Source organism: Lagenorhynchus albirostris, chromosome 21 (genome assembly GCF_949774975.1).
Source record: "Lagenorhynchus albirostris chromosome 21, mLagAlb1.1, whole genome shotgun sequence".
NCBI classification, from domain to species: domain Eukaryota; kingdom Metazoa; phylum Chordata; class Mammalia; order Artiodactyla; family Delphinidae; genus Lagenorhynchus; species Lagenorhynchus albirostris.
The window spans coordinates 13,193,448-13,212,255 of record NC_083115.1 but is presented as its reverse complement, the minus strand read 5'-3'; the positions used below and the strand labels follow the sequence as shown (position 1 = coordinate 13,212,255).

The following is an 18,808-nucleotide window of genomic DNA, read 5'->3' as shown; positions in this document are numbered from 1 at the left end:
CCCTGGGCCTCATCGTCTGCATCTGTAAAACTGGAGGCTGGATCTCATGATCTCTTTACAGCCTCTGGTTCTACAGTTGTCTTACTCGGGCCTTGTGAAATACTGTGATTCATGGCCACATCCTGAACGATAGCACAAAGGTAGCAAAGTGACAAGGAAAACTGAGAGTAAAAGTGTAGTTTATGATAACACTAGAAAGACCATTCTCCGAAAACTCAAACCTAAACCTCTTTTTCTCAGTGTGTGTGTGTATATTTGCTTGCAATTACAGGAAGAACTATAGAAAGCCACTTACAGCTGTTGCTGGAGATTATTTTTAAATTTATATGGAAAACCAATCCCTAGAATAGCTAAAACAATTGTGAAAAAGAAGAATAACATAGGAAGACTCACTACCTAAGACTCACTACCTATTAGGTCTGACCATACAGCTAGAGCGATCAAGGCTGTATGGTATTGGTGGAGGGATAGACAAAGCCATCAGTGGAACAGAATAAAGAACCCAGAAATAAACCACACAAATATGCCCAACTGCTTTTCAGTGAAGATGCAAATTAATTCAATGGAGGGAAGAAAACGTCTTCAGCCACTGGTGCTGAAACAAGTGGATCTCTCTAAGCAAAGAGAATGAACTCTGAGCTCAGCCTTTCATCTTCTATAACAGTTAACTCAAAATGAATCATATATTTAAATTTAAACTATAAACTATAAAATTTTTAAAGGAAAACATAGGGAAAAATCTCTGGGATCTTGGGCTAGTCAGAGAATTCTTAGACTTGACACCAAAAGCATGATTCCATAAAGGGGAAAACTGATAAACTGATAAAAAGTAAAAAATTTTGCTCTGGGAGAGTCCACGTGAAGAGGGTGAAAAGGCAACCTATAGATTAAGAGAAGATATTTTCAAACTACACATCTGACAAATAGTAACACCACCAAAATCTGATAGGTTGTGGAGAAACTGGATACATCACCAGTGGCATTGTAAAATGGGGCAGCCACTCTGGGAGACACCCTGGCAGCTTCTCACAAAACTAAACATGGGACTACCATCTGACCCTGTAGTTTCACTGGGCATTTACCCCAGATCAGTGAAAATTTATGTTTGCAGAAAAACCTGTACATGAATATTCATGACTGCTTTATTCCTAATAGCCCCAAATTAGAAACAACGGAAGTGCTCTTCAGTGTATTAATGGTTAACCAAACTGTGGGACATCTATACCATGGGATAATACTCAGCAATCAAAAGGAACACATTTGATCTGTGGGACAAGTTGGCTGAATCTCCAGGGAAGTATGCTGAGTGGAAAAAGACAGTCCCCAAAGATTACATACTATATGATTCCATTTATACAACATTCTCGAAATGACAAAATTATAGAGAGGGAGAACCGAAGAGTGGTTGCCAGGGCCAAGGACCTGGGTGCGGTGGGAGGACGGAGAGGGAAGAGGCGGCATGCCTATAAAAGGACATGAGAGATCCTTGTGGTGGTGGAAAGGTTCTGTTTTGACTGCACCAATGTCAGCATCCTGAGTGGGACATTGTGTTACAGTTTTGCCAGATGTTCCCACCGGGGGAAACTCAGTAAGAAGTACATGGGCTCTCTCTTATTATTTTTAAAAATTTCATGTGAATCTACAATTATCTCAAAATAACAAAGTTTAATTTAAAATAAAGAAACATTGGCTTCTCTGTCTGGCCTCAGTTTGATACAAGTAAATGGAGTTAAAAAATGTAGAATTTGGGAAAAGAAAAGACTAAAATAACCCTTGGAGGGATTATAAATCGCTTGGTGACAGTGATACGTCTTTTTCTTTCTATATTCCCCAGAGTACTTGGCCCCAATCATCAGCTTACCCATAGAAGCACTCAGTAATGTTGTTTTATGTATCACTGTTAGTATGGAGTAGAAGTTGCCTTGTCAAACAGTTTAATTTTTGTATGTAAATGTAAGACACACACGTACCGCAATAAGCAACTCAGATGTGGTTGTGTGTGAATAAGCTGATGATTTTTTGTGAAAGGTGATAATTAACCTTGATAACGTAAACAAAACATAACTAAAGTCCTTTTGCGTAATATGGGGTTAAATCGTTGTGTTTTCCTCCCATAGAGGGTGTTTGCTTGTTTGTTAGCTTGCTTTTGTTTTATTTTACAAGATATCCTTGACCTACGTTCACTAGCATAGGAAGCAGGGGCAGTGAACTGTGCTCTAAGGCACAGGTTCTCGCCTCTATTTCTGGAGCCCAGGGCTCTTAGGAAGTGTCTCAGGAGTCTGGGGTGGGGGGAGATGGCTGTGGTTCCCTGCTTCCAGCAGTATCCACCTTAGGCAGCTCTCTCTCTTGTCTATTTTGCAAATTGGGTTCTTGTAAGATTTGGTTTAAGAACAGTTTCCAGTGCTTCGTAAAACCCCGTCGTTCGCCGTTTTGCAGGGCTGAGGTTGCAGCTGGAACCCAGTGTCTCCAAATCCCCCTTCTGGGGAGATTGTGGAGAGGCTGAGCAGATAAGGGTGAGAGTGCTGTGTAGGGGTGAAAGCACCAGTGGCATCTGGCATCACTCTTTCTCTCCTGCTGCAGTCACTGCCAGCAGTGTTGTGCATTTAGTGTTGCCTTTGCCCTGGCTGGGACAGAACACACCACCTGCAGAAGCTCTGAGGCAGAAGCTCCCCATTTCAAAGCAGAAAAATGAACCAGTGTGAGAGGGAAGTTTGCAGAGAAAATACTTTTTGATTTTTCTTTTCAGTCTGTGTGGGGTGTGTGTGTATGTGTGTGTGTGTGTGTAGTAGTAGTAGTAGTAGTAGTAGAAGAAGAAGTAACACACAAGTAACGTAAGTCATGAAGGACCCAAGGTGTGAGGTCGTCGATCAGTTGATGAGAAAAGCAGCTGGGGACTGGAGAATTCAAACCAACAAATGCTTATTGCATGCAGAATGTGCAAAGCAGTGTGCAAAAAAGAATTTATGAAAATATTTGGGGGATATTTCAGTGTTTGTTTTAATAGGTAATTGATTAATGGTGAATAATTAATATTAAAATAAACTTTAATAAAATGGTGTGATAAGAAGATCAGCAAAATGTCACTTGGCTAATTCCACATTCAAATGGGACCAATATGTCCACCAGAGGGCAACTAACTAGGTGGCCCTGGGAGTGAGCCCAGCAGGTGGGGAGTCATTTTCTGTTTTCAGTGCAGGTTGTGATGTGTGGTGTAGCTATGTTCTCTGAAGAAGGATGAACCCGGGGAAGCTTAACCCACATCTGGTGGTGGAGAGCTCCCCTTGGATGTATCGGGGCTTCGTAAAACTTTTTCAAGTCCCTGCAGCACTAACATTGGGGTCCTCTCCACACTGCCGCCCCTCCTCCAGCACTGGGTGATGGTAAACGCCAGCCATAGGCGGTGACAAAACTTAAAACAAAGAGCATGTGTGTCCACATCACAAAGATGGCCATCGGGGAGGAAGAGGGGATCTTCAGGGCTGAGGCCTGGAGCGTTTTGGAGATGAATTTCTACTTCTTTGGTCTCCTGTGGTGCTTAAGGCCTCTTGAACTTGCTGGGCCAGAGAGAGAGGAGCTGAGACCCTGTAGTTTGCAGAATTCCTGGGAGCACTTAAGTGGTACTTTCTGGGGACTGGGGCTTGGAATACTGCGAGATTCAGCCTGTGTCTCAGTCCACAATGAACAACTTTCTCCGGGAGCTTGGTGATGCCCTATTTTTGGGCACAAGGGTTGGGGTGGAGAGGTAGTAGGACATAAGCCCAAACCATTAATAACCCCTTTCCTTTTAAATTCTCTACTCTTAAGAGTGAATTGGCTGGAGTTTCCAGAGGGCTTTTGGCCATCAGCACTACAATTAGGAAACAAAACCTAACCAACAAAAACACATCTAAACCACAGACAAAATCACCACTCTGTTATAACCCATCCACCCAAAAGCACTACGCAGCCAGAACTGATTCTGGCCCATGACTGGCCAGGGCTTTCTGAGCTCCCTGAGGGTCTGAGAAGATCCCAAAGGCCCAGGATAGGTAAGCCCGACAGGCCTGGCACAGTAGGGTTGGCCCAGCTGCTGGTTTAACGAGCGCTCCAGGGTCATTCAGAGCGCCCCTATTCATTCTCAAAAGCATCCCAGTTTGGACGATAAAATTATATGGTCTTTAAACAAACAAACTAAAAAGCTGACTCCAGGCCTCAGCTGAGGGTCTACAAGTCACCTCTGAAGTCTCACTCTTTCTATGTGACTCTTCAATCGGGGTCAGCAAACTACGGCCAGCAGGTCAAGTCCAGCCCTTGGCCTGTTTGTGTATGACCCACAGCAGAGAACGGTTTTTACATTAAACATTTTTTTTTTAAAAAAGAAGAATATGTGACACAGATCAAATATGATCTTCAAAGCCTAAAATATTTACTATCTGGCCCTTTACAGAAAAACGTTGCCGAGCCCTGATCTAGCCGCCTGATCTTGCGTTTGGCGTAGAGGGCCAGGGGCCTGGATTATCATTGTCTTTGGCTCCAAAGAAAAGAGTATTGTGTATCCCCATCCTACCTTGGCCAAACTCAAGTCTGGTAGAGGGCCTGGTGCCGGGGAAGTGCATCAGTGTCTGTGGAATGAGTGTCAGGTACCAGAGAACCCCACGTGGACAAGACCTCTGTTGAGATTCCCTGTCTCCTCTCCAAGGGTGGGTGATGGCAAAGGGGGAGGAACAAGGGTTGGGGCGTCCTGTGCTACAGGTGAAAGGCAGTGCTGGCCCCGAATCTAGCCCGTCTCCTCGAACACATGGGGAGCTACGGGGCCCTTTGGTGGTTTCCTTCCGTCAATCACATCCTGCTGTCCAGCTGGGCCCTAGGATGCCCAAATCATTTAATGTTGACCTTTATGCTTTCGTGTGGTCAGTGGTCCTTGCCATGTGCCTTTTGTGTATAAAGATGCGTGTGTTCACCCCTCCCCTGGGGATCGCATCTTTCTAGCCTGAGGAACTTCTTCTCAGAATCACCCTTTTAGTCTCAGTTCTGTGAGAGAGACTCCAGTTTGGGGTGACACTTCTCGGAAAAAGAAAAAGAGACCCGCGTGCGCAGTCCTCTCAGCTGTCACCGACTGGCTCTGTGACTTTCGGGAAAACACTGAGGGCCTTCAACTCTTCACCCATAAAAAGAGCTCCCCGACAGCGCTTACAGTGCGAACACTGATGGTTTTGTGAAGTCCAAGCTGTTGTCTGGAATGCTCTTCGTGCCTGTGATCCTTACAAAGAATGCAAATAGTGTATGTGGTACTTCTTCCAAGTTTATATTTAGAACCGTTTTAAAAACAAACACGTTGGCCAACTCTGAGAAGTACTCAGGCCACCGCCAGAGCCCCTGGTTACCTTATTCCTGCTGAAAACACTCAGAGCCCCATCAGAGCAGTTGACAGGGGGCGGCAGGGTCAAGGCCAGAACCCAGGCTTTCTGACTGCTGATACCTCTGGTAGCACCACCCACCACTTTACACGGCTCCCAGAGGACTCACCTGAAACATGTCTCTTACAGGGTTGGGTAGAAACAGCACCTAGAAACAGCCTTGCACACAAGCAATAAATGTTCCACTGAATTATTTGGATATTTGCTATTCTGGGGACATTGCTCTAGAAAAGTGGTTTGGTGTTTTTTTTGTTTTGTTTCCTTTTTACTCCAGACATCTCTGGGATGTCTGTCTCACAAGTTAGAATTATGTAATGATTATGAAAACCACATTGAATCACAAGTAGACATTCATAAAACCAGTGTTATTTTTTTCCCCTTCCCATTTCTGTGGAGGCAAAAACGTGGGCAGTGTTTGCCAGGCTTGAGAAAGGCGGTCATGCATGTAGCTCACTTTGGGTGCTTACTGACTGGGTGCTAAGATTTTAAATGCTCTGACGTTCCACGACAGAAGCACCACTGCCTTTCCCGGCGTGGCCGAGACTGATTGGCAGGAAACACCTGGCAGCAGTTTACCTCCCCTGCATCCCATCTTTTGAACTTGGAAATAAAACATCTCTGAAATCTTATTTAGGGTGAATGTCCTGTACCCAGTGGAGACAGGGCCCCACCAGGAGCTGCGTGGTTTTGCCGCTTGCAGAGTTTGTCTGATCAAGCAGTGCAAAGCTATGATAGCTGCTTACAGTTTTCCCACTGCTGCGTATACACCAAGTCAAAAATATGCTCCAAGAGCAAGTGACAGGGTAGGAAGAGACCTGCCCTTGGATTATTAAAAATGATTCAGAACAACACGGGCCCCTGTACCACTTCCCTGGCAATCACTCTCTTAGGTGTACCCAGCCTTGGCTGCTGTACAACTTAGAAAGCAATTACCCCCCTTCCTCTGAACCTTACAGCTTTTCTACTTAGCCATTGATTGTGTCCTGTCCCTTTTGGAAACCGGCATTCCAGATGTGGAAATACACAGACTGAAAATGTTCCTCCCCAGACTCTGACTCTAAGAAGAGAGTCAGTTTTAAAACAGGACACTTTCAGTTTTGTTTTCAACCTTTATTACATTTTTGCATTGAGATTCAAACAAACCACTCTCTTACACCACACAAAAGGCATCCATTCTTGTGATTTTAAAGTGCATTTCCCCTTTAACTTTGTGTACAAAAATATGTATTTTTTTTAAAACCTGTGGAACTTTCTCAACAAGGCACTTTTAGGCATGAAAATGAAGATGAGTCTCCGTTTCTACATTCACATACATAGAAGGAAGAGTGAACCACCACCATCACAGCTGCATTCTTGGAGTCTTCATGGGTCCAGCCGACTCGAGGAACTGATAAACAAGACTGTAAAAACATTCACAACCTTACAACCTGGGCTGCAACGCTTTACAACCATAACAAGGAAAAGCTGCCCGTCAGCACAGCTGTCCTTCCCCATCCAGAGGTGTCCCACTTCAGGAAGCGAAGATACGCTGGCAAGTCGTCTTTGATGACCCTGGGAGATCCCACTGTGTGTGTAACTTAGCCCCAATGTCAGTGATCATTTCGGGAGAGACAGGCCATCAGGACCTCCCAGAGCCGACAGCCATGTGCTTTCTCCAGCACACCACATCCATTCGAGGGACTTAACATGTGGAAAACAGGAAAGACACTGAGGTTTTCACTCACTGTCCATTGAGAGGGAAGACCTAGCCAACGACACTTCTGAAAAGTAAGCAAACACTTTTTTGGTTTATAAACATATATATACAAGCCATTTAATGTCCCAGTGACTACAAGTAACGCTTCTTTTAAAAAAAGCAAATTATATGCAAAGATCAAAACCACAAAACATTCTTTTAGCAGTTCAAGATTTACATCTTTAAGAAACATTGAGAGAGTAATGTTTTGCCACCATTAAAATTAAATCTTAGAGAGAAATAAACTCTACCTTGACTCTGAAATTGTTTTAATTTCTGGAGAACTACATAACTCCATTGTTTCTCACCAGCTCTCCTATAACAAGAATACTTTAAAAAAGCAAACAAACTCGCCCAAATGCTTCACATCTTCCAAGAAACACTGAAAGCTTATTGTTTAAAATCTGTCTTTAGATAGTCTAGCTTATTTATTGCACCTAATTTGCAAATGCTCCCCAGGACATAGCGGGGAATAAATATGAAACAGAAATGGAGCTGCCTCCCCATCCATGGACAGCTGCACCAGCGGCAGAAGGCTGGTCCTTTGGGGGCAAGTTGGGAAGGGGGCCATGTGTCATCATAACCAAGAGCTGTCTGAGGGTCAAACCTACAGGTCAGGCTGCATTCATATCTCCAACTAAGAAACCTGTCACTTTCCAAGGGGAGGGGGAAGGGTAAGCTGGGACGAAGTGAGAGAGTGGCATGGACATATATACACTACCAAATGTAAAATAGCTAGCTAGTGGGAAGCAGCTGCATAGCACAGGGAGATCAGCTCGGTGCTTTGTGTCTACCTAGAGGGGTGGGATAGGGAGGGTGGGAGGGAGACACAAGAGGGAGGAGATACGGGGATGTATGTACATGTATAGCTGATTCACTTTGTTATACAGCAAAAACTAACACATCATTGTGAAGCAATTATACTCCAATAAAGATGTTAAAAAAAAAAGGACAGCTGCAAAACTCATTGGTGAGCCTATTTTTGGCTAGGTAAATGAATCATGGACACAAACAATATTAAAGTAATTCAGTTGAAAGCAAGCATACAACACACAAACTTGGGGGTAGAAAATGACTGTGGCCTTGAATTATCCACGTGCACAGTCTCCTTTGCATGGAAAATTCCCTTTCTCCTGCTCTTTGTCTGCTGTTGACCTGCTGTTATCAGTTCTGATTGGGTTTTTTTCCCCACCTTTGTTTAGTACCAGTTGTAAGAATTATCAATTGAGTTTCAAGCTGTTTCCACTGGAAGAAAAAAAAAGCTGCTTTTCTTAATTAAAATGGTGACATTATGACCTTGCAAGTGAGAAAAAAAAAAAGAAACCGGTCACTTTCTGCAATGTGTCACCTGTCTACTGCCTGTGAGCTATGAACAAGGAGAAGGCCCATAGAAGGAGCAGGTCCTGAGGCCATCTGTTGATTTCCTGGGACAGAACCGCCCCAAAAGGAGACAGACTGATTGGTAAAGAGGAGACTATTTTTCAGATGCTGCAACCTCACTGCATGACCGTGCTGACAGGGACCTCGGGTGGGCACTTGCTTTAGTCAGAGAAGCGTCTTTGCCAGCAGGTGAGGACTTGCCTGGTGGGGTGAGCAACCCAGGTGCACCGGCAGGGGGCTTGCAAGCAGTGCCCCTGGCAGGAAAGCAGGGGTCAGCTGGGAGGAAAGAGGGGTGGGGGAGCGTTTGTGGTGTTTAAAAAGACATACTTATCACTGAATTACCATATTTCAAATTCTGACACGGGAATGTCTTAAGACCCTTATTACTGAAAACCATACAGAAGTCACTTGAGGCATTTTTCTTACGAACAGGGAACGCTCTTGATACCTTCGGTCTGTTAATAGGGAAAGGACAGTACACCTTGTACCCTTCATAAACTGGAGGAGGAGGGTGGGACTTCCTAAAGCAAAATAAATTCATGACCTATATAAGATCAGTTTTGCTTCCCATGGTGTATATTTACACTGTTACATAATAGTTCTGATCACCTGATTTGTAACACAGGGAGTACTGTCTGTGTACCTGATGTAAGACATGCTTAGATAAATCCCAGTTCTGCCCAATGTCAGAATAAAAAATGTGACTGTCCCATAAATTATCATGTAACCCCCAGTGCTGCCCACCTAGGAGAGACATAAAAAATAAAGCAGTAGATTGCAGACTAGTCACAGCCAGTCTTAGGAACAAGAACTCCGTGGAACACCACTTGAGAGCATTTAAAAAGTCAAAACTTTTTAAAGTTCAAAAAAGAAAAATCCCAACCACAAAACTCTAGGAGCCAAGACACTCCAGACCTGCTTGATGCTAATTTACAAAGCCACAGAAGCTGGGAGGTCTCTTCCAACTGATCTGGATAATGCAAGTAAAAGAAGACTCTTTGCTTGCAGAGTCCAGGAGCTGTGCCCCCAAATCCAGGCAGTGGGGCATCCCTCTTCCTTCCTCCCTGAGGAAGACCTCACTTTAGTAAGGTCAGGCAAAAGAAAAACGAGGCAGTCATTTAGCTAAGCTCCAAAAACAAAAAACAGAACAGAAAAAGACCCCAACCTTCTACAAATACACATGTAAAAATATTTTTAAACACCCCCAAGGACCAACCAATTTTGCCCAAGAAAAATCACAGGGTTTGGGGGTCCATCTGACAAGGAAAGTCCCAGGAGTCTCACAACAGTATGAACCAACAGACTTTTAATGCTTTAGTCCAATGTGGTTAAGAACAAATAATATCTGATATTTCAGAGTTGGCAAACAGCGAAAACGACATCTGAGAACTCGGTGAGGTTCTTCTCCCCTATCCCTTTACGTACCCACACACCATAGGTAAGATCAACCAAGTCAAAGTCCGTGGGGGCTTGTAAGGTGCTGTTTACAACGTGGAGGTTGTAAATCACAGTCAGGATACAACCAAGCACTTCCTGAAGGTGCCGAGGATACACTTAATCTGCAAATCCAAACGTCCTGAGCACAGCATAAAAGATGACTCTCCAGGAAAAGAGATCCTAAAATCCTTTCGTGAAGAAAGAGACACGGGCAAACCAGCTTGGCAAGTTACAGCAAGTCTTGTAATTGAGCCCTCGGGTGACTCAGGGTAAGAGTGCTTAGAAAGTTCCCCCCAGCGCCAAGAGGTGGAGCTAAAAGTGTCCCCCTCCTGACTGTCCTGCCTGGCACCAGCCTGCCATGGGTGGTGACACCGCACAGCAGCCGGTTGACTTTTCATAGCTGGTGTGTCGTCCTCTGCTGGGATATCTAAGTGGGGTCAGAAAAAGGAAATGCCTGTCTCCGTCATGAGCTGATCTGCCTTTATTATCTTTTCCTGAACTGCAGATGAACTGTGGAAGAAAATCAAACACACAGAGATAAAGTGTGAAGCCCACGTAGACACAGGGCAGCTGCAACAGGCGGGGAGGCCCTGGGTGGGCGGGGAAGACCACAGGAAGAGGGGGCCGGGGGGACTGACTTCCCACACCCGAGGGGAGAGGGGCTCCTCGTCACTGAGCCACCATCCTCCGGCCTGGCCAGCGCTCCCTGCAGGCCTGGGTCCTGTCCAGACTGTTTCCAGCACCATCCTGCTTGGACCCTCATTGCCACCACGCGGGTGCCAAACAGACCGCACCCCCATCTCCTCTGAGTGTGAACCCAGTTCTGTGATCTAAGCCCGGCTGGCTTGCCTGCTTGAAGAAAAAAAGTGACTAGGATCCTTTCTTTTCGAAAACTGTGCCTGATGGCAGTTCAGCTTTTCTCTGGGCTTCCATCTCCATCCTGGGGTGATGCAGCTCGGCTCCTCTGCACCCACGCAGCCCGGCTCCATCCCAGGCCGTCACTAATAGTAGGGCCCAAGCTTCTCGTATCCTAAATAACTAGGCCACTCCGGAAACAGACCATAGGAACACCGAGGGCTTCCAAACTGGTCAAAAGCTATTCCAAAATCTGGTCCATTTGGTGGCTGGGCTGTTCCCTGGGTGGATTTCAACTCTGCCCGGATGATCCTATAGTTTTTGCCTTTATTGCTGTCCCAGTACGTCTGTCCATTGCACTCATAGCACACGGCAAACTCCATCCTCTCATAAGACTGAATTTTTTCAGGCAAGCTGATTTCAAAGGAGAATGTGTCCTTGTCTGAACCTGCGTACGTGTCCTTCACGTACCAACAGGGAAAGTCTGTGAAGCTTTTCCAGGTGTCGAATGTCATTCTGACTTTCACCATCTTCTCAAATGCGAGGTTCTGCACCTTCACCGTGCCTGCAATGGCTCTGTCCTTCAAGACGCAGTTCTCCAGGCAGACGTGGTCGGTCCGAAGCCGATTTCTGAAGTCCAGGTAGTCTGCAGAGGGCTGCGAGAAATCCAGCACAAAGCTCTCGCTCTCCGCTGTTGTCAGACTCACAATGCTGTCCAGGAGCTCGGTGATGTTCAGTGGAATATCTAACGGGTCATCAAACTCGGAGAACACTTTGACCATTGTCAGGGCCAGCCCTTGGTTGTCTGCAAAGGACACCCGCTTCTTCACCTTCTTCTCCTGGACGGTCGGGGCCACCGTCCCACTGGCTTCATTCTTGCCGCTCAGCTGAATACAAGGCCTCAGGGGTTTGCTTGACTTCGGGGAGATCTGGAAGGCAAACCGCTCTCTGCGCAAGGAGGGGGCCATGCAGCTGTACCTGCACTCAATGTCCACAGCCATCACGGGGCTAGAGCAGGCTAGAACCCTGGCCAAGGGGAAGGAAAGAAACAGCAAGGAGGTCAGACAGATGTTCAGGCTCATCCCTCCGACAGGGACCAGCGAACTACGTTTGCCTCCATCTTTGCCCACGTGGCTACAGCTCAGTATTACCTCAAGTGTGGTCCAGTGACCTTGGTTTCGGGGAGATTAAGAGTGTAAAGTGGGGGGGCGGGGGGAAGAGGCCCAAGGTTAAAACAAACACAGAAGTATGGAACCACTGGTTTTAAAACTAGTTCATGGGTTTCCCTGTCAGGGCTTGTTGGGGCCGTCAGTATACTGACGGGCCACGGAGAATAATGAAAACAGCGTGCTGTTTGCCGAATTTCCTAACCTTATCCCAAACAAGGAAAGTCTTTTTTTTTTTGGTGGAGCACCTTGCTGAATGCAGTTTGGTAAATACTGCTTTCCTCCGATAAAAAGAAATTAATTCCTCCCACAAATATTGATTGGTGTTTGCTATGTGCCAGGCATGGTGCCAGAGACTGGGAATCAGGAGTGAAGACCGACCCACACTTGCTTTCATTCAATGTACAGATTTTTATATTCTAGTATATCTTACTTTTAAAAAGTGCCAGCAATTTAGTGTTTTTAAATCTTTCGTATAAGTGAAGAATTGTGTTTTTCTACAGTGAAAGTAGCCTCTATAAGAATAAAAAGCAAAGAGAATCATGCTAAAGATTAAATTAAATCTGACTTCATAAAAACAATGTTTTTCTATAAGTGAAAAAAAATAAGTAAAACCAAAAAACCGAAGACTGGGAAAAGATTTTCCAAAAAGCACGGCAGCGAAGTTTTAATACTTTTATAAAGAGTTCTTATAAAACAATAACAAAGTCAAATATTCCATGTAGAAAAATGAGCAAGGAGCATGAATAGACAATTCATGAAAGAAATTTAAAAGTGGCTCATAAATATGCGAAGTGTCCAGCATTACAAGTAACTTAAGAAATTTAGATCAGAAGACAATGCCTGTTTCTACCTAGTGAGTTAGGAAAGAATTTTAAAAGATGATACAAATATCTGTATTAGTCTTAATGGGCACAACCTTTCTAAATCATCATTTTCGGTTCTAATATCACATACAGGTATTAATCTTGGAAATAATTAAAAATGCGCGAAGGTTAACGTACTAAAATGTTCAGTGCAACATTATGGAGGCAAAAGGGGTGAGAAAATAAACTAAATGACCAATAACAGGTATCCAGTTAAATCAAGTGCACCACATCCATGTGATACAATTTAATATCATCATTAAAACCATTATGTGGAAAAAGATTTAAATGGCATAAAAATTTATAATATATGATTAATGTAGAAAATGGAGAAGATAAATTGTACATAGAGACTAGACTTGTAGGGAAAAATATTATGTATATGCACAGAAAAAAGACTAGTGATATAATTAAAACTGTCAGAATTTTCCAGGTGATGGGATTTCAGGAAATTTCTGTTTTCCTGCTTTGTACTTTCTAATATTTTCTAAAATAATAGACCTTCTCTTATCAAGAAAACAAAATGAATCTAATAAAACACCTCAAATATCTTAAGATTCTTGTAGGGCCCAAAACCCACGCAACGCTATTGCCTCACTAAAGCCAAGCCATTTTTATTCTAATTACCATGGCAAATTGATATTCTGATTTGACAGTTCCAATGGGCTAATTGAAGAAGTCGGCGATGAAATCAGGATTAAATTCTCTAGCCTGAGAATCACAGAACACAGATCTGGATTAGTTGCGAAACACATCTCCCCTCACTACGGCAGAGGTGTCGGTGTGTGGTGGTGTGCTGGGGTACCAGCTCTCAGGCCTCCCGATCCCTACCCCCCAACCCCTGCCCCGGGAGGTGCTGTGGGGTGATGGCGGTAGTTCAGGAGAAGGAAAGGCAAAATGCCGCTCATCATCTGACAAGAGTGGGGACCACTGGTCCAACAAATAGTATCAGTCCAATAAATAATATCTCATTTTCAACTTCTGATTTCGTTTAATCAAATATATTTTTAAAATGAGAAAGGATGAAGACGTATTGGGCTTGATCCCATTTTCAAAAACAACCACCAAAAAACCCAGCACTTCCCCAGGATGCAGGAATCACTTAGTGGTGACCAAGTGGGGAAACACAGACATTCAGAGACAAAACAATAATAATACAAATACCTGTATTAGTCTGAAAAGGCCCAACCTTTCTAAATGTTCTTATCTTAATTTATAGCCATAATGTAGTTATCTAAACATGCATTTTAAAGGATATCTTAATAAGGATATTTAAATATCCTTTAAACATCTTATCCTTTAAATATCCTTAAATAGCCTTATAGTTTCTCCTCTAACAAAGTTAAACAAGTAAAAATTTTAGGAGCAAATTGGCTATTATCTTTTCTTTCGTTTTTTAAATTTATCTATTCTTTTATTTATTTATTTTTGGCTGCGTTGGGTCTTCGTTACTGCGCGCGGGCTTTCTCTAGTTGCCCCGAGCGGGGGCTACTCTTCATTGTGGTGCGTGGGCTTCTCATTTCGGTGGCTTCTCTTGTTGCAGAGCATGGGCTATAGGCGCGTGTGCTTCTGCAGTTGTGGCACATGGGCTCAGTAGTTGTGGTTCGCGGGCTCTAGAGCGCAGGCTCAGTAGTTGTGGTGCACGGGCCCAGTTGCTCCGCGGCATGTGGGATCTTCCCGGACCAGCGCTCAAACCCGTGTCCCCTGCGTTGGCAGGTGGATTCTTAACCACTGCGCCACGAAGGAAGTCCCTATTATCTTTTCTTATACCCATTCAATTGTTCTGGAAAGGAAAGTTCTGACTGAATTGGGCAAGACAGCTTTTTTAAAAAAAAGTCAGAGGGTTCAACATAAAAAAACAAAACAAAAACCCTATACTTACAAAGTACTTGAATTTTTCTTTTCCCCTGTTCATTGCAAAACTTTGTTAGAATGCACTGGAATCACATGTTCAGTTCTACTTTTAATACAGGTAGTTTTTGCTTTTTAAATTAAATGTTAATTAAAAATAACCAAACAGCAGGCAAAGTCTTGCATCCCAGCCCCCCCACCCCGACTCTGCCCACCCCTGACAACCTGGGTGTGAACTGAGGAGGAAGGAGGGGTTCCTCCTCTGTTGTAGCTGCTTCCTCCCTGCCTGAGTCAGCACAAGGTCAACTGCAAGCTCTCTCTGAGTGTCCCGCAGGCCTGCAAACCATCCTCAGGCATGCTTTCCAGAACCACCTTAAAACAGCTCATTAGCAAATGACTGGGAAACTCTCAAGCTATTGTGGAAACAATTCTAAAACAAGGAGATCAGGCAAAGAATCTGCACACTTGCAGTGGACTGCAGTCACTCTCAAGGTCTAATCCTGCAGGTTAGAAAGGCTTAGTTGAAGGCCTTGGTAAAGTTTCAGTGTTTGGACCCAGCAGTATAAACATGCCCCTGAGATCCCTTTTATCACCAAGCTTTAAGAACTGGGGGTGAGGAGATGAAGCTGGAGTCGGAGCCAGAGGTAATTAAACAATTCCACTGGCACTTTCTGGAGCCGAATTGGTTTTGCAGCATTCTCCATGGAGGGCAAAAGGAAAGTGAACCACCTGGCGGCCCAGGCATTCTTCCCAGGCTCCTGCTCCAGGCCCATTGCACAAGCACCCCTACCCAGAATCCCTTCACTTTTTTGGTGTCACCAGCACTGGAAGGGAGGTCACTAACCCCGGTGGCTTCAGTAGAGGGTGCAATCTGACTCTTGGCTCCCTTGCCTATCCTCACAGGTAGATTCCAGCTTTTATTAACCAGATCGGTCTCCAAGAACTGGTGCACCGAAGTGCTGGTTTGGTGTAAGCCTTCCTGATCATCTGCTCAGAAATTCCCACATGGACCGTGACAGGGATGACCAACACCCAGACGTACTCCTAGCCACGGAGACATGCAAGGTAACAGTTTCCTAAATCCCTGAAAGGACGGCACCTGGACAAGTGTTTTGTCCTCAAATGGCATGAAAATTATCAGTTCCAACACAGCACGCATAAGGCTGTACCTCAGGGCCCCTCTTATGACAGACTCTTAGGCCGCTCTGCCTTTCTCATGCCCATGCCAGGGAATGTGAGTCACCAAGGTTGGTCTGGAGAAAAACCAGAATGAGATGTGGACACACAGTTGAACCAGCACAGCATGACATGGGACCTAGATACCAGTTTGTTGCAGGACAGGGTCATAAGAATGTGAGTAGCTGTTACTCAGACCAGAACGGATTCTCAAAACCTTTGCTTCCAAATAGATGCCTAGGAGATCAATTTTGCCCCATGAGAGACCGGACATGCACCAAGGGTAGATTTCAGTGTTTCTGGTGAAAAGAGGGCGAACCCTAACACGCCATGCAAAGACAGAACATGGATAGTTTTGCATAAATGCTTTCCGTGTTCCTCTAGTGACAAACAACAGACCCTCTCAGCCAGGGTTAGATATTGTGGTGATTCTTCTCTAAAAACTATCGACTTGTACAGAAAATAACCCCACGACCTTCACAGTTTCAGGCGGCTGAGCTACTGACTGTCGGCTGTGCCTTTTAAAGGAAGCAAATCTTTCTTTTGTATTGAGGCCAACACATTGCCTCCTCCATTCTCTTGTACTCTGATAAGAAAAGACAGAAAAATCAGACGCACCAAGAACCCAACAGGAACACTGAAACAGCATTAAGTAAGCATTCGCAACCAGGTTACCAGGTATAATTTTTTAAAAGACGCGGCCACTTACCCCTTCGGCATTTCTTTATTCCCTCCCAAAAGGCTTGGCTGCCACAGTATGAGTAAAATTGGCATCTTTCCCTTGGTATTCAGACCATGGGGCCCTTATTCACAGCCCTAGAAGCCACTTGGACTCCTCTATTCTGTCACCATCATCCAAAGCATCTTTGAGATAAATATCTGTGGATGAGGCGGCATATTATAGGAAAGAGATAAGTTAAAATGGCAGTGTCTGCCATCTAAAAATGTTCAATGTGAAACACAGTGCACTGGCCTAGGAATACCTGCACATGGCTGTGCCACTTGGGGCAAGTCACTCAACCTCTCTGGGCTTGAGCTTTCTCCTCTGAGATCCCTTCCAGCTCTGACATTCCAGGTTGCTAATACTGCCTGATGGTTCTCTTCTCCCTAACTTTTCCCTAAATACCTCAACTTCACTTTTGTAGTCAGTCCTCCAGCTGTCTTCACTTTAGTCTTGGCTCCTGGATAACCCTGCCAAGTGAACTATTTCCTCTTCTCTGCACCCCAGCCCCCAAAGCCCTAATACTCTCTTCTCCTGGACCCTGGGTCTCCCAAGGAGGCCTGACCACGCAGACCACAGGCTCCAACATCTTCTAGCAACTCTCCAAGTCCTCAAGTCTGTCCTCAACTTTCTCCTCCTCTGCGGGAAACAATATCAGGACAGAGCCCAAAGCTTCTAGTATGTTCTGGGCCCCCTAACCCCTCTTTTGCACTGAGTCCCTTCCACACCCCTTTCTCTGGATTCAAAAGGGTGGCACGAACAGGACACAGGCCAGAGCGTCCTGCCCTCTGTGTCCTGGTCCCGCCAGGCCCGGGCTGCACCCCGCCCCCAACCCCTCCCCGAGGTCCTTCGCCTGTCCGGAACCCACCTGTTGGGCCGCGGGGAAGCCCCCTTTCCAGCTGGCTCGCTGCATCGGAATGCCCGGAGGGAGGTGGCAGGGGAGGCTGCCGCCACCAGACTACGTGAGCCTCGGTGTGTCCGGGAGGCAGGCCTTGGGCTGGGTTCCCGGAGTTGTGACCGGCAGGGGGAGGAAGACGACGAGGAGGAGGAGCCCTAGTTATCACACCAGGGCGGGGCAGCAGGGCCACCCGAGGCGGAGCGGCGCCACGAGAGCGTCCCCGCGCGGCCACCTCGCCCCCGCTGGCCCGGGACAGCCTGTCTGGGGACCGGGAACCGGAGGTGGCTCTGCTCCGGGAGGCCCCGGCCGCCGCAGCGTCCTGTGTCCCGTCGTCCTCGGCGGCCTGAGAGATCACCAAGTGTGTTTCCCTACGTTGTACCGGGAAATCGAGGCCGGGGGAGAGACGAAGCGACTTTCCCCTGTGCTGAGACCCCATCGCTCAACTCCGGGGACACTCTCTAGAAGTGTCGGGTCCCAGGTGGAAAAGCCTTATGTCAGGTTCGAACTCGTCACAATAGGGATTAAGAGTATCTGAAGTCCCAGCCCCAAGCCCCCGGGCCGCCCGTCGCGGCCGGGACCCCCACCTCGGTGCATCACGTGGGTCCGGCCAGGCTCCATCCCACCTCTGGTCCCTGGATTGCCCTCCCCACGTGGAAGCAACAGCCTCCTTGAGCCCTTCTAAAGTGTCCCACTCCCAGAGTGTAATTGCAAGTTGGACGGAGAAAGTGTAGGTGGCACGACCAAAGACGGCCCCCGCTACGCGCCCTCGCCGCCGTCTCCGCGGCCGGGCAGCCGGCCTTGCGGGCTTGGGAGGGACGTACCTGGTACAGCTCATAAGCCCCGAGGTGCGGAGGCGCCAGCCCGCGGCAGCATCCGCGCCGGGGTGGCAGGGGCAGCGGCGGCGACAGCAGGAGCGGGGGCCGGGGCTCAGGTCGGCACCCTTCGCGGGCAGCCGCATCCGTCCGTGCGCGAGAGCTGCCCGCCCGCCTCCTCCCTGCGGCCCCTCACACGGGACTCGGTCTCCCAGCCGCCGCACGGCTCCCTTTAACTTTGCGACCACTTCTCCCCACTCGGGATGTTATCCTAGACCCCCTTTCACGTGAACGCCCCCCATAGCCAATGGGCGCGCCCGGGACGCGCGCCGTCGACCAATGGCCGTGGAGCCGCGGTCCCCCCAGAGCACCGCCGCGCCACGTGATCGGCTGCGCGCCCGGAATGATAGGGCTGGCGTCCAGGGCCTGCGAAGAGGGCGGTGGGTCATAATTTCATCAGAAGCCCGAGGACCGGCGCCAGGGGGCAGAGGCACTTTCCTACAGCCTAGCATCCC

At 46.7% G+C, this 18,808-nt stretch overlaps 1 protein-coding gene across 6 annotated transcripts; it reads right to left on the bottom strand.

Moving 5' to 3' along the window:
- Positions 1 to 6,497: 6,497 nt before the first annotated feature.
- Positions 6,498 to 18,516, bottom strand: PPP1R3B (protein phosphatase 1 regulatory subunit 3B). Of its 6 annotated transcripts, none has more exons than XR_009538272.1 (2): positions 18,303 to 18,426; positions 6,498 to 7,156 (listed from the first exon to the last, which is right to left on the bottom strand). XR_009538272.1 is itself a non-coding variant. In XM_060136505.1 (2 exons), the coding sequence occupies exons 1-2, from the start codon at positions 18,437 to 18,439 to the stop codon at positions 10,950 to 10,952; spliced, it is 1,017 nt and encodes a 338-aa protein (XP_059992488.1). In that variant the 5' UTR covers positions 18,440 to 18,516; the 3' UTR covers positions 9,803 to 10,949. The 6 variants fall into 6 exon arrangements, 4 of the variants coding, with proteins under 4 accessions (XP_059992488.1, XP_059992491.1, XP_059992490.1 ...); XR_009538271.1 differs by lacking the exon at positions 18,303 to 18,426 and adding an exon at positions 17,452 to 17,732; XM_060136505.1 differs by lacking the exon at positions 6,498 to 7,156 and adding an exon at positions 9,803 to 11,829 and having other exon boundaries at positions 18,303 to 18,516.
- Positions 18,517 to 18,808: the final 292 nt, after the last annotated feature.

Excerpts from the sequence above, each read along its gene's own strand:
- PPP1R3B (XM_060136505.1), bottom strand. The coding sequence starts at position 18,439 with ATGCGGCTGCCCGCGAAGGGTGCCGACCTGAGCCCCGGCCCCCGCTCC. Across the intron at positions 11,830-18,302 it reads GGGCTTATGAGCTGTACCAG|GGTTCTAGCCTGCTCTAGCC; the intron begins GTACGTCCCTCC and ends CCCCTTGGCCAG.